Source organism: Archocentrus centrarchus, chromosome 9, assembly GCF_007364275.1.
Source record: "Archocentrus centrarchus isolate MPI-CPG fArcCen1 chromosome 9, fArcCen1, whole genome shotgun sequence".
In the NCBI taxonomy this organism is placed as follows: domain Eukaryota; kingdom Metazoa; phylum Chordata; class Actinopteri; order Cichliformes; family Cichlidae; genus Archocentrus; species Archocentrus centrarchus.
In genome coordinates, this window is record NC_044354.1 from 11899381 (window position 1) to 11914286 (window position 14906).

The 14906-nt window shown below is 39.7% G+C and overlaps 1 protein-coding gene across 1 annotated transcript; it reads right to left on the reverse strand.

Annotated features, from left to right (window-relative positions):
• Positions 1-12583: 12583 nt before the first annotated feature.
• LOC115786198 (glial cell line-derived neurotrophic factor-like) lies at positions 12584-14852 on the reverse strand. The gene is made up of 2 exons (XM_030738252.1): positions 14339-14852; positions 12584-13801 (listed from the first exon to the last, which is right to left on the reverse strand). Exons 1-2 carry the CDS (start codon positions 14556-14558, stop codon positions 13218-13220), a joined length of 804 nt encoding a protein of 267 aa, XP_030594112.1. The 5' UTR covers positions 14559-14852; the 3' UTR covers positions 12584-13217.
• Positions 14853-14906: the final 54 nt, after the last annotated feature.

A 14906-nucleotide genomic window follows, 5' to 3' on the forward strand; every position in this document is an offset into this window, starting at 1 on the left:
ATTAATTGTAGATAAGAACTCACTGGCGGACATAGAAGTAATGTGGATCAGGCTGCTTTGTGTGCAAAATATGTTTCTGCATGTACAGGTGTGTTGCATTTCAATCTTGTGTAGTTTTCCAGCTCTGGACTTGATATCAAATCCAGCCAATTTTTGTTTGTCTGTGGTTTTTTTTGAAAAATATATTCTTGTTTAATATTGACTTGTATCCTTTTTGCAAGTAATCAGGGGGCTGACCAACTGCTTGTTAACACAAATATCTAAGCAGCGATTCACATAGCAGCAACTCAGTGCATTTAGGCAGCTCAAACCCAGCATCAGAGTGGGGAAGAAAGGTGATTTAAGTAACTTCGAACATGACATGGTTGTCAGTGCCAGATGGGCTGGTCGTAGCATTTCAAAAACTGCTGATCTACTGGGATTTTCCTACACAACCATCTCTAGGGTTTACAGAGAATCATCCAAAAAAAGAGAGAAAATCTCCAGTGAGCGGCAATTCCCTGGGTGAAAATGCTTTGTTGATGCCAGAGATCAGAGAAGAATGGCCAGACTGCTTCAAGCGAAGGCAACAGTAACTCAAATAACTACTTGTTACAACCAAGGTATGCAGAAGAGCATCTCTGAATGCACAATATGTTGAAACCTGAAGCAGATGGGCTACAGCAGCAGAAGAATGCGCTGGGTGCCCGGTCTGATGAGCCACATTCAGATCATAGGGTCAGAATTAGGCTTATTATCCATCCTCCCTTGATAGTGGAGGTGTAATGGTGTGGAGACATTTTCTAGTCAAACTTTGGTCCTAGTGGTATTAGTTAAATATGTCATGCCACCAAGCTTAAATCATCTCAAGCTGGTTTTATTGAACATGATAACATGTTCACTGTACTCAAATGCCTTCCACAGTCACCGGATCTCAATCCAAAAACTTTGGGATGTGGTGGAACAGGAGAGTCACATCATGGCTCTGTAGCAACTGTCTGAACCTCTGAGAAATCTTTCCAGGACCTTGTTGAATCTATGCTATAAAGAATTAATGCAATTAAAAGTAGGAATGTGTAATTAAAAACTGGAGCATCACTTAGTTCATATTTGATCAGTTTAGCTGCTTCTCAGACAGTGAAAACGGCTGTATAATTGTTCTCTGTTGTTCTTCTGAAAGACTTCGGCAAGTCTGAGAAAATGATTCTGGTCATGTCATATATTATAGCATATTACACAACAAAGTGTTGAGTTTGGAAGATGTGGGAACTTACCATCCAGGGTGGGCCTAATAAAAAAATGAGCTTATGGGAACTGCAGATCCAGTGTTTTTGTAGGATGACTCATTTTAGGAAATAAAGCGATCTCTTGTGGTTCCACTAGATTTGTGGGAGTCCAATACAATCTCGCTGTGGAACCTGTTTAACAAAACCTTTAACTAACAATGGGGAAGTGTCATATAGCTGGGTGAATGGTGGTGAGAGAAGAAAAGCACACCAACAAAACACAGAGTGCTGCAAAACTACTAAAGAAAAGCTGTGTAGAGCAGCAACCCTTCACTCAGCCGGTCATGACAGGAGGAGACAGCTTCACGGCTCCATGTGCACGCGTAAGGATGGCGCTTCCTTCTCATTATGGTTCCTTTGATGACAGTGTGCCGTGGTGACAATATGGCAGCTTCCTGTGTGACTTCACCATATGATGACAGTTCTCTGTGTGCTCAGCGTCAGCGTGAAGTGCTACAATCAGGATATATTTTGTTGAATAATAGATGCAGTGAGTGACCAGTTTACACACAGCAGGTTTTTCCATTTCAGCTCGCTCATTATTCGGCATAGCAGTTTCTCAAATATTTTTCTTTTGTGTCACAGCCATTTATCCACAGAACCCACAGTGTCTACAGTATGGAAACACCGCCACAGATTTATCTAGAAAAACAAGACAGAAAATGTGTCCCACAGTGACGGCAGAGTCATGCAAAGGAAAGAGAAGAACAGCTGTAAACCTTCTGAAACGTTACACATAGTAGTGTTGTGTGAATTAGAGCAGGTTATGTAGTGTACCCTCATACAGCTTGCTTTAACACAAAGATAAATGACTCCATGCTTCTTCCAATTTATCTTTATTATCCCCAAAGAATTATTTATGTTGCCACTGTGCTGAATAGAATAATAGAATAAAACATCTTTTGTGTGCATGGCAAATGTATTGAAATTTTATTCAGCTTCTCCTGTTTGTAGGTATGGATATTCTTAAATAAAGCGGAAGCACATTTTGTCTTTCTTTCACACCTGTTTGATGTAACTTACGAGGTTTATAATTACATTGCTATAAAGCTTCTGGAGACTAACAAGAAGTCAAAACAGAGCTGTTGAGGCTGAGATATTCTGACTCAGATGGCACGCTATATATTTCCTGTGTTTCCTGTGAGTCTGCTACAGTCCGCTTTGGTCTGAGTGCCGTAAATTTCATTGTTAAATGGTGAGTGCGAGCTTCTATGTGGACATCTCTGTGACTGTGGAGACCTTACATTAAAATGCACCAACTCCCTTCAGGAGGACTTCAAGCAAACTTTACGACTGCTAATCAATGGTGTGCCACTATCTGCAACAGAGTACAACTGCTACTTTAGTAGGATTTAGTAGCATCTTATGGTAAGGCTTCAGATTTTCAGCAAAATGAATACCTTTCTCTAAACACTTTCTTGGTAGCTTTAAAAACTCAAAAAAGCCCTCAACAGAGCCAGAGTTAGGACTGTTCCTTCTTGGCTAGGGTTAAAACCAGGCATTAAAATAATCTTTATATTATTTTTTTTTCTGCTCTTGTAAGATCATCTGAAAATGTGCCTTCTTCATAGTGGCACAAGACACTTTCCTCCATTCCTCAACTAAAGTGAATCAAAGCACAAATAATCATATCATCTGATTATATATGTTTTTCTTTATTGACATCATGAAAGGTATCCCTTAAACTAACAACAGTCAGCCACCAGTCGTCAGTCAGTGTGTGTCTCTGTACACGTGCACGCCCATGATGAATGTCTGAGTACATGCAAGCATGTAGATTTTTGTCAGAAGTTGACAATGTGCATGACAGATCAAATTTCCATCAGTTTTGTCTGACTCACTCAGGCCTGAATGGGGGTTATTTAGGCACGGTGAGAGGTCACAAGAAGGTCATTTGAGGCTATGAAAGGTTGTAAAGAGGCTGTGAGTCAGACGTTTGAACTGTTGGCTCCCTGTGAGTCATTTTCTGGCTTAGTGGGATCCATTTCAGGGTCCACTCACCTCAGGGGGGAAACAGATGTCTGTTAGGATATCAGAGGCTTATAAATACTTGTGCAGGTATTTTGGGGCTCACACACACAAAAATGTTTGGTTTAGAGTTGATCATGAGCTCTTAATTTGTGTTTTTTTTTTTTTTTTTTAATAAAGTCTGCTTTCTACTCAGGTGTTTAAGTGCAGTTTGTGCTTTGCACAGCACCCAAATATAGTTGTGGGCTGATTTGAACACATGATCACAATATTGTTAGTGTATTTGAAAACATCCATCTCTGCAAATTCTCTGCAGCTTTTCAGTTTAGTAGATCTTAACATTGTCACAAAACTGTGACCATTAGCTCAAATATTGTATTTGATTTAAATGAACATGTATGTGTTTACAGTCCATATTGTTTTGTCTTTGTGCAGAGATAAAGGACAAAATGAGGACACACTTGTGCAATGCTGGAAGAATGCTTGCTTGGTTGGGAAGCACATATTGTTTTAGCATCCTGATGAGCAGTAGATTTATGTAGGCACATATGGTCCAGTGGTACTGTATGTCAACTTTTGGCATGCTCCACTGTTGTTTTTTCCATGTGCTTCAAGCTTAGAGTGTGGATGTAGCTTGTGTTAGAACACGAGAGTACAGCACATTTGTGTGTTTCTGCATGTATCACTTATCTTAGTGACAAGCAGAATGTCAGCATGAGGGCATTTCTGCACAAGTGCTGCTTGACTTGGTTTTAGGGTTAAGGTTAGATCTAGTCTAGTCCTGGGGATTAAGGTAAGGGCCAAGGAAATGCATTAGTATAGTGGATATCTTCGCAATTATAGCAACACAAATATGTGTTTACATGTGCATATATGCATCAAACTGTCAGTTAAACATTAAACCCAACCTTTTTAATCTGACACAAAGCACCGATTTACAAGTAAATTTCACATTCTCACCCTTGCATTTTATAATTTTGCTGTACATGCTCTCAGTAACTCTGAGCAAGTGCTGGACTTTTCAGTATGACTAAAACAAATGTGCTAATTTGTCAAAATTAGAAACTTGCTTGTTAGTGGACCACCTGGATTTATTTACGTACAGTGTATTAGGCTTTAACATGAATCTGCCCATTGTCACATTTTGTTTGCTAAAGGAAAGAAACGCAGATGATTAAAAGCACAATTTGTTTGTTTTATCCTAGCTTTGTCCTGTTGTGATGCTTCAGCTTGCTTGCTCACTGATTACTTGAGGTCTGGTACCAGCAACAAGCTCAGATCAGGGTTGATCCCAGATTAACCAAATTAATATGGGAACCACATGAATCACCCATTCAAGATATGATGGTACATTAAAACCCTAATGCTTGACTTCAGTGGCTATGGATTCCACTCTCCTTTCCTTCTCTTTCAATGCTGAGCCAAAAATCTGACTATTTCTAAACACCAGGGAATCTACAGACACTGAGAGAAGTGTAATGTGGATTTACACTTGCAAACACAGGAGGCAGTGAAGCAAGCAAGACAGGTTTTGCATCTTTTCTCAGGCTACAATAAAAAAAACACCAGAAAACAGAAGAACAGAGTGAAGAAGTGGGAGTGTAAGAGAGACGTGGGAGGTTGCAAAGGAAAGAAAGAAGATGGAGGGATAGTGAGGCGTGGGGAAGGGGCATAGGGAGGTCTGCTGTTTCCTTGTGAGAGGAGGATGAATGGTAAGTTGGGGTCTGGTTTGCCTCCTGGGTTTTTAAACACACACATACACACGCACATGTACACACACTACTAGTGTGTTTACAAAGGAGAGTATAACGGTTCCACTCTGTACCTCAGTGTAGCAGAGGTGCTTCAGGGCCACATGTGTAAACGATGAGAGGAATGCACACTGATGCATTGACATTGTGTGCCGTAACATTCATAACCTTTATAACCCTGAAGGGAACAGCTGTAGTATGTTGTCATGTAACATCCAAATTCATGTTTTTTATGTGACACAGGGTGCCTCGCGGATGGAGGAAACAACATTAAAAGGCCTGCAAATTTAATTCTTTTGCAAAAAATATTTACATATATATCATGACTGTTAAAACTTAGTGTTTGATGTTGTTTATCCTGATTGTCATCTTTACAGATTTAATAGGTTTTGACCCAACCACAGAAGTCTCTCTCGGGAAATCTAAAACACTATATAAGCTGGGGATGAGTGTACATTCTTGACCTTAGAGATAAGAGTCGACACTGTTTTTCGTTTTTTTAATATATAGACATACATATATCACATGATCTTCCTAATACTTAAAAAGGTTTAAATTTCTCCTAATGAAAGAAAAAGATACACTTACTGTATATATTAAATATTTTAAATTTATTGAATAGAGTCGAGGTCAAAGGCCAAGACTGAACAGCCTGTATATAAAAGGTGGACATAGCTGTTGTGACATCAAACATTGGTCTCATTGTGAAGCCTCAAGCTGAAGGTTTTAGTGGTCGCCTTCTTTGCATGACACGTGAAAAGTGGATCTGTCTGTGAAACCATAGGCATACTGCATGGTTAATGACTTGGGACTGAGAAGTCACTATTCAGTGAGCATATCCTGGTTCATCCCCACTGTCTGACTCTAACAATGACCACAAATTGCAAAATGAACTTCACATTGTATTCAGTGTGACTTCCGATTAGCATCTAAGCCCTTGAAACCATCAGGAAAGTGCTTGTTGAGGTCACAGAGAACTAGAGCTGAGCACCATTTTCCCATAAACTTCTATACAACCAGAAGTCTTTTTGCAGCCAGAGTTGCCCCCTGCTGGCCATTTAAAAGAATGCAGGTTTTAAGGTAAGGCGTTACTTAGGCCTGAATTATGCTTCTGCGTCGGGTCTTGGTGTGGCCTTCGTACATAACCGGAAATCCCCTCTGAACCTTATGCAGTAATCACAATCTTTGTGGACTGCGTTGACCCAACGTATAATTACATTTCTCAAGAGGTCTACGTCAGGTTACTTCATAGGGTTCAGAGGGGACTTCCAGTTATGTATGTAGGACTGACGCAGAAGCATAGGGCTTAGACAGTATAAATGATGGACGTAGCTACCGTTGGTTTGTGAAGTCTCATTCTGAAGCCTCATGACATTTTTGCCACCATCTTAGTGTTTTGAAACCAGATGTGACAAGAAGGGGGCGGGTCTGATAGTGAAATTGCATGCTTATTGGCCAAGGACTTGTGAGTGACAAGTTGTTATCTCCTAGATAATCCTTCTTTCTGAAATATAGTATGATCTACTTAAAAAAATGAGTGACAGAACCCATTGACTCAGCAGAACCATGTTTACAGTTGTGAAGTCAGACTTCTATAGAAACTGAAATCTTTTGCAACCACAGGTATTAAAACTTGGAGGTCAAAAAAACAAACAAAAAAAAACAAAACAAAACAAAACTTGGAGGTTCAAAAAAAAAAAAAGCTTAAGGCACTTAAACTAAGACTTAAGTCTATGTCCATCTTTTATATACAGTCTATAGGGATAACTTTTAATGGTTTCTTTAAGCCAACATGTACAAGAAGTCCTCAAAGTGTTAAAAAATGGAAACTTGACCTTCTACAACTGATTACATTAATTTCATCAGTAGCTACACACGTATTTACCAAGCCACAATTGAACAGGGGTTCAGAGGTGAAAAATCAATTTGCTTGAGCATGGCTCCAAAAGCGAATTAAAGACCCCCCCACCCCTATGTTAAAATGTCCAACTTAAACGCAGGTATGTACATGTTTTGTGCCTGGTACAACAAACAGTTTTTGCCTTAATAGCTTTGTGACGGCGACAAGTGATTTTTATTTTTATACAACTCACCCATTGTACTAATATTGATTAATACTGAGCAGAATTGAGTTCAGCTTATTGTTATGGCCCTCCACAACAGTACCTGTTTCTCATGTGGCCTCTTGGGAAAATGAATTGCCCACCCCCGTTTTAGTATATACATTTCACTGATGTAATCTCTAGCAGGTCAAAAAGAAGTCAAATTTAACATCTTTGTTGGGGTGCGTCTTTTTTGGCAGCATCAGTCGTGGTCTGTCTGTCACATCAGCTCAGCAGCTGCCTCTTTGCTTGATGTAGTGTGCCACATTGGAGCAGACAGTTTCCACTCCAGCAGGGCTACTGTTTGCTCTGCCCGTGAGCTGTTTCTTATCATTACACTCTAACAAATACAGAAGCCGACAAGAGAGTCACGTCATTAAACTTCCTGTCTACAAATCTTCAGCTGTGCCTTCTCGAAGTGACAGCTTTCATTCAGAAAAGAGTTTGCGCGCATGTTTGAGCCCAAAAGCACCTCTGTGAAAGCAAAACAGAGAAGGTTAAACACTGTAAATGATTTGATACAACCTCTTTAAAAAAACATAAAAAAACAAGAATTTAAAGTTGGAGGACACAATGGCTCAGAGGTCTTAATGATTTAAGATGTTTGATCACAAATTTGTATTATTTCTTTTTTGTGTGTTTTTTGTTTCCTCTTATAATCCACAGATAAGTATGTGCCCCCCCCCCCCCCCCCCCCGAACTGATCAAATATAAATTGCTTTCTTCTATTAGAAAAGATAAGCCTGTGGAGAGCAGTTTTCATTGTATAATGATCCATTTATCTCTTCAAAAATGTTTCAGATGGCACATTTTTACAAAAAGATAGGAAAAATTATTAAAGCTAATGTATCTATAATATAGGCTCATACACATTCATGCATGAATGCATTCACACACAGTGATGCAGCACAGGTGTGAAGCACATTCTCTGGTTTCACCTGAATATTTAACCATGTGAACTAACACCTATCACACAACATGCAGGGTGACAGTGTTCGCACCTCTCAGCACTTCATACTGTAGGACAGCAAGTCATGTTTAAAGCTATATTTGCCTAATAACAAATGATTTAGATATTTAAAGAATATTGAATAATATTAAGTATTATGTATATCACTGCACACCAAAACGTTTTCTCAGGAACCTGACTGAATATGGTTTTCTTACTGATGTCATAGAGTTAGAAGGCGGTGCTGTCGTCCTCTTGTTCGCCATCGGGTGAAACAGTATGTGTTCCATCTGCAGTTCACTACAGTGATGACTGATAACACGTGTCTTTGTGTGTGCGTGTGGTAACAGTGATGAGTGTGGAGTCTGCGGTTGGTGGTCCAGACTGTAGGTCTGGTGATAAGCCAACTGATGATTGGTGCACCCTGGTTATAGCTCCAAGTTAATTCCCTCTGCCTCTGTGTTTTGTTTCAGCCAATCCAGTGATCCACAACAGCGTTTAAACAGCGCAGACAGGGCGGCAGGCCTGTTTCTTTTATCAGAAAAAAAAAGCGTGAGTTTTTTTTAATATCCTTTATATTGTCTATTTTGACATAGCAGAAATTTGGCACCAAAACTTTAACCTTCTCTTCCTCCCTTTGTATTTTCACTTGTGAACCAAGAATTTCTGATTAAAAGACTCATGAAAACTTTTATCAGTGGTGAGTAAAAGAAAGATCTTAGAGCATCTTTTGATCTAAAAAAACAGGGTGAGACAGCATCAGTATTGTGTTGTCATAATACATCTTGAATTGGTAGCTGTATTGTTTTCATCTATGATGACTCTCCTTTCTCCTTCTGTGGTTGTCTTTGCAATTGTCTTGTCATGTAGCCTGAGTCATACTGACAGATTCCAGAGCAGTGGCACAAAGAGCTTCTTTTAGTTTGACAGATTTCTCATGAAGAACTCAGACATGCTTGATCTAACCATGATTACATTCAGGTTATCATTTGTATCTTTTCTCATGCCAGCTGGCCCAATAGTGACTAACAAGGCTCTGCCCACATTCGCTTCCTCTTGTAAACAAGATGGTCGCTGAATTGGAATTAGAAAGATGGGAATTTGAGCTTCCAGTTTCTTATAAAGTAAATCTTGACATAAAGCACAAGCTGAGATGCAAAGTCAGAAAGGCTAGCATCTAACAATAGTTAGATTGGTTTAAAAATCATGGGCGAAAGGAACTCCTGCACCCTCAGGTTTGTCCTCAGTGACTAAAGGACTCTGACTGCTCAGCTATATACTCACTGATAATTAGGTACACATTGCTAGTATAGGATTTGACATTCTTTTGGCCTCAGAACTGCCTTCCCATAAGCTAACCCTTTAAATAGACACACCCTGACTGGTAAATTTCCACATCTTCCAAACTGAACAACAGAAAACAATTTTACAACAGTTTTCACTTGTTGAGATGCACAGCTAAACTGACCAAGCATGAAATAAATGAGAGATGGACAAGGTCAGCAACAATTCTCAGGTAGGCTGTGGTGTTTAAATGATGCTGTTGGTGTTAAGTTAGTGGTATTTGAGTTACAGTTGCCTTCCTATCAGCTCGAAGCACTCTGGCCAGTCTCCTTTGACCTCTGGGATCAACAAGGCATTTTCACCCAGAGAACTGCTGCTCACTGGATATTTTCTCTTTTTCAGACCATTCTCTATAGAGATGATTGTGTGCAAAAATCTACGTAGATCAGTAGTTTCCGACATACTCAAACCAGCCTGTCTGGCACCACCAACCATGTCACATTCAAAGTCACTTAAATCACCTTTCTCATCATCTTGACCATGTCTGCATGTGATTGGGTGCTGCTGTGTGACTGGGTGATTAGATATTTGTATTATAAATAACTGTATGAAAGTGGCTGTAAGTGTAGTCAGTGAAGCTTTTATTCTAACTTATAAGGTATTAATTTTATTAATTCACCTTTTTGATTTTTTAAATGCTATATTCTGTTCAAAGTCACCCTCTAAAGACCCAGTGGTTGTGAGCAGTTGTGCTTCTGAAACTTTACCTTTTTGTTTTTTGAAAATAAAGTCTCTTTTCTCTAAGCTCCTCTGACATCACAAAGCCATTGCTAAAACAAAGAATCTGTTTTCTTCTTTTGTTTTTGTCAACAGGAGTAATCTGGATCCAGCCATTACATTTGGGTATGCCAATTTTCCCATCAGCCAGGATAATTTAATGTTTTTTACAGCAGTGACCTAATGGGTGAACTGTATTGAAAAAATATATATGAAATATATGAAAACATGTGAAGCCCTGCCAGTATTTAGCACCTGCTTGGAACACCACCCCCTTAACCACTAACACTTGTGTTGTATTACAGTCGAGTGGAACATTATCCTTCATTACAAGCTCCTCTAACACCATGAACAAAAGAACAGAAGACTGCTCTGACTATGATGACACTGCCTGCTAGGTGTCATTTGGCTTGAATGGTTTTCTCTGTCGTCTAAAGCACTTTTTATTTATACGTTCCACAGTGGAGCTAGAACAGGCTGCTGTTGCCATCTTTCAGGATTAAGTTTAATTGTGCACATATTATTAATATTATTCATAAGGCTACATTTTACTATTGTGTTAGTAAAACAAAAGGTGGATGTTACAAATATTTATACACAAGGCTTTTTGACTCTTATTCTGGAGTGCAACTTGTTCATCTCTGGCTTGGACACTAAAATAATGAGAAGAAGTAGACACAATGACTGTGGGAAGTGACTCATTCTGTTTACTCTGTTCATTCATTTTAACTTGAGACCTTGAAATTACATAACTGGCTTAGTAGTGAAATTACTAGTTGGCACTGTCTTTTGTTTTGCTTTTTTCTGATTGGATGGCCCTTGCGAACAGTAAGTTTCAACAGCACATGTGGAATTCATAGCAAGACCTATAACCATATAAAAGATATCTCCTCTCTTTGACATCATTATGATTGCTAGGGATTACTAACATCCACCATTGTACCAGAAAATAAGGAAAAATATAGCAGATCATTAAAGGTCTTCGAGTAATATCTCCAAAGCAAAACTGCTGAGATAATCATGGCTGCCACTAAAATCCTAATAAAAATTGCTTTGAGCGTGTCTAGTGTAGGCCATGATTTCTCACACAGAATCACTAAATGATGTTTATGGAGATAATAGGCTACCTTAAAAAATGAAAAGAAATCAGTAAGCTGGCGGATGCCCTGTAGCTTTTGAATCAGGTTGTACTGACTCAAAGTTCAGAAGACAGCCAGAGGAAAGGCTGTGAAATGTGAGAGAACAGGAGTGGATCAGATAGCGGCCACACACATTAGTTAAACAGCTCCCTTCTCATGTTCTCCAGTCCCCACATCATCATCCTCATTGCTGTCTTCTCTGGATATTTCCCAAATTTTAATTGTCCTCCCTTTCTTTTCCAACATACACTTCATCTCTTAACTCCAGTGTTTATTCTTCCATGCTATTTTGCTCATGTTCTAAGATCTTTTGACACTCCTCTTTGATCCATCTTCTTTTCATCACTCACTGTCAGTCTCACCCTCCTTTTATCCTTATACTATGGGTATTGTACTATCTAGCCTCTCCTGTGTTTAATGTTTCTTCTTGTCATATGATAACATCAGGTTCTATTCATCTTTTATTATTTCTTTACGAACTAAACTCCAGTGCTTTATTGCCCCCGTTAGGTAAAAAATTACTTAAATAGGATCACTTTATGCTGTTATTAATGTTCATTATTCCCTACACCTTGGGTTTTAATAAAGGTTTATGTGAAAGCATTCTGGAGTAAAATTGCAAATCAGAACATTTTCTGAGCTTAAGGTAATAATTAAAGGTGGACAGACATAAAACAGCGTGGCATGTTGTTGTCTAAGCTCATCGGCAAAGAACAGAAATGTTAGGTCCTGTTTTTTAGATTACAGAATACACTACACTGTGTAAAAATGCATTTATTTACAATAAAATCTGACAATTCGAGCATAAATACTGTAAAAATAAAGCTGCACGTTTATTTTTAAGGTGAGGAATTTTTGTTTAACCAAGCAATTCTGCTGTGAGGAGGAGCGAGCTCTAACCATGAGAACAATTTCATATAAATTCAATCAGGAAACAGTCAAATGAGGCACTTGTAAAAATGCAGAGAAAACTTAAAAGGTTCCCTGTGGAGTTACTGATAAACAGAAACACCTCAGAGTAATGGGTGCGCATTTTGTTTGTGTCGAGCACACAGATGATGTTGTATACTCTCCTGCACTTTTACGATATTTTGCTGATCAGTGGCAGTGATATGTAAAGAAGCAGGAGCAGCAAAGACAAAGAAGAAGCCAAAAAACTAGTGTACATGCTTGTAAACAATGTTTGATTTAAAATGTGTGCTGGCTCATTTGCTAGACCTCAAAGACACACACACACACACACACACACACACACACACACACACACACACACACACACACACACACACACACACACACACACACACACACACACACACACACACACACACACTGTGTTGTGGTGAGAAACCCTGGACCCTAACATTGTCAAGACAACTCAGCAGGGTACTTTTAAGATTAGATGCTGAAAAGATCAAAATGCACCGCTTTTATATGAAAATAAATCATATTTGATCTGAAACTTTGGCACACTCTGATGAGAGTTGATCACAGCAATAAATAACATTTATTCATTAAAAACAATAACAAATAAATATCAATAACTTAATATAGTCAATATTTCATAAATACATTTCATGTGTGACTTTTCATGTAATATATGTGCTGTACAGTAGATAGAGTGAGTTGGCTGAATTACTCATTGTGTGTGAATGTGATTGAGTTGTCTTTTTTGGTTAACTATAGATGGGAATATGAAATCCCATACAGCCAATCTGGAGACCGTAAAGGAACTCAAACAAGTTGTAATGGTGCCGAGGCAACTCCTGAAAGTAATTTCTTTGGGGTAAAAATTTATGTAATGCCACTTCCTCTCTTTATTTACTCCTATACTGCTAAATCCAAGTCATAAATCACCACATGCCAGAAAGCTTTCGTGAGTGAAGACAGAACTGAAGAAAAAAACAAAACAAAACACTATACCTCAAAGTGGGAGTATAAAAAGTTAAAATTACACAAAGCCTGACACCAGGTCGCACTCCCTACATGCAGCCACATTTTCTGGCAGAGTGCTTCCTCACGGTGTGGTAAACTAGGCTGTCATCCAGAAACGAGAGATCATCATCGAACGCAATTGGCCGACAACAAGCCTGAGGGGGCATGTCTTTGGCGGGAAGCCTCCTGTTGTGAATGAGGTTGTAAAGGATTTTGTCGTAGTTGGTCTCAGACTTTCTGCACGGTCCAGAGCAGTACCTGAATATCATTTCCTCACTGGAGTGATAGCCCAGACCGAGGTCTGACACATTGAGGTGGATCTGTTTTAGCACGCAGCCCTGTCCTCTGCCACCTCCTCCTCCTCTACTCTTCCCACCTGTGCCAGCACCCCTAGATCCTTCTGCTCCTCTGCCACTATTTCGCTGGCTTGTCCCCTTCCTTTTCCCCCTTCTATGTAGAGTCCTGCTGTCAAAGTTATCATTAGAGGGGGAGGAGGAGGAGGAGGTGGGGATGGTGGTGGTGGTAAATGAGGACACAGCGAGTGAGGAGGAGCGACGTATTCTACTGATGGTCACTCTGATGAAGTTCACCACATCATCAAACTCATTCGGGAGGGGCTCCTCCATGGTGTCTGAAACCCATTAAGAGAAATGCATCAGACTCAACAGAACAAGCTGTTTCACTTCTACACATCCCACTGGCTATTGAACTAAACTACACATGCAAATCTTTAAAATGGTACACTGTTTCTTCTACAGAGGAAATACCAGTGGAATGGATTCGTATGGCTTGCAAATGAACCCCATTGTCACTAGACAGTTTTATGTTTAAATGGGAAACAGTGCAAACACAACAGCTACAGTGTAGCCTTGTGGCACAAATCACTAGACAGAAAATGAATTCTTAAATAATTATTACATTTGAGTGTAACTGCAAATGTTTAAAAAAAATGATCATGCAGAATAAAATATTATTTTGTTGAGTATAAAATTAAGTCTTAATTTGGTCTTTTTAAGTAAAAATAGCTTAACTGGTGACCACCCACACATGTTTTCCATTTGTTGTTAAATTTTCCAATTTTAATGCAGTTTTTCTGCTGGGAAATTTATAAAAAATAAAAAGAAATTGCAAATGACTTATTGGGGTTTAGCACTTTTGGCAGCCTTACATTTTTCTCCTCCAGCCAGCGTTTCGTCCGTGTTTGCTCTATCTATGCTCGGGGAAGAAACAGACAGGCGGATCTGAACGGGCGGGAGCTCGCGGGGACTCTCGGCGACGCGCCCTCTCTTCTTGGTGGAAGTGGGCTGCTGTGGGCTCTGGAGCAGCGGGCTGGCGTGAACGGTGCTCAGTAGTATCAAACAAGTGGTCAGGCTATCCCATAACTTCATTGTCCACTTCAGTCCGACAGCAGGACATGGCGCGATACAAAATCAACAGGTATCATCTGGCAAAAGCGCCCCACAGACGTTTAAGAGTTAGACTCATCAGCTCATCCGAGTTCCTGCCAGTTCAAACGGTGGTGATCGGTGGTGCGCACTGCAAACTGCACGCAGTCACTCACATGCCAGCTGGACAGCGAAATGCTGCGTGGCGCAACATCCACGGCACAGACGCGCAAACGCAAATCACTTGCTTCCCTCTCAAGTTGACTTCAAAACGGGTCCAACAACACTTTGCCGATAAAAACGAGTCCCAGTTTTCAGTTCTTCATTCAGCACAGTTCCTGTTGCACAACG

What these genes read in the sequence shown, in the direction of transcription:
- LOC115786198 (XM_030738252.1), bottom strand. Translation starts at nt 14,558, where the DNA reads ATGAAGTTATGGGATAGCCTGACCACTTGTTTGATACTACTGAGCACC. An exon ending in GCTGGCTGGAGGAGAAAAAT is followed by an intron (nt 13,802 to 14,338) that starts GTAAGGCTGCCA and finishes AATGGGTTTCAG; the next exon opens with ACACCATGGAGGAGCCCCTC.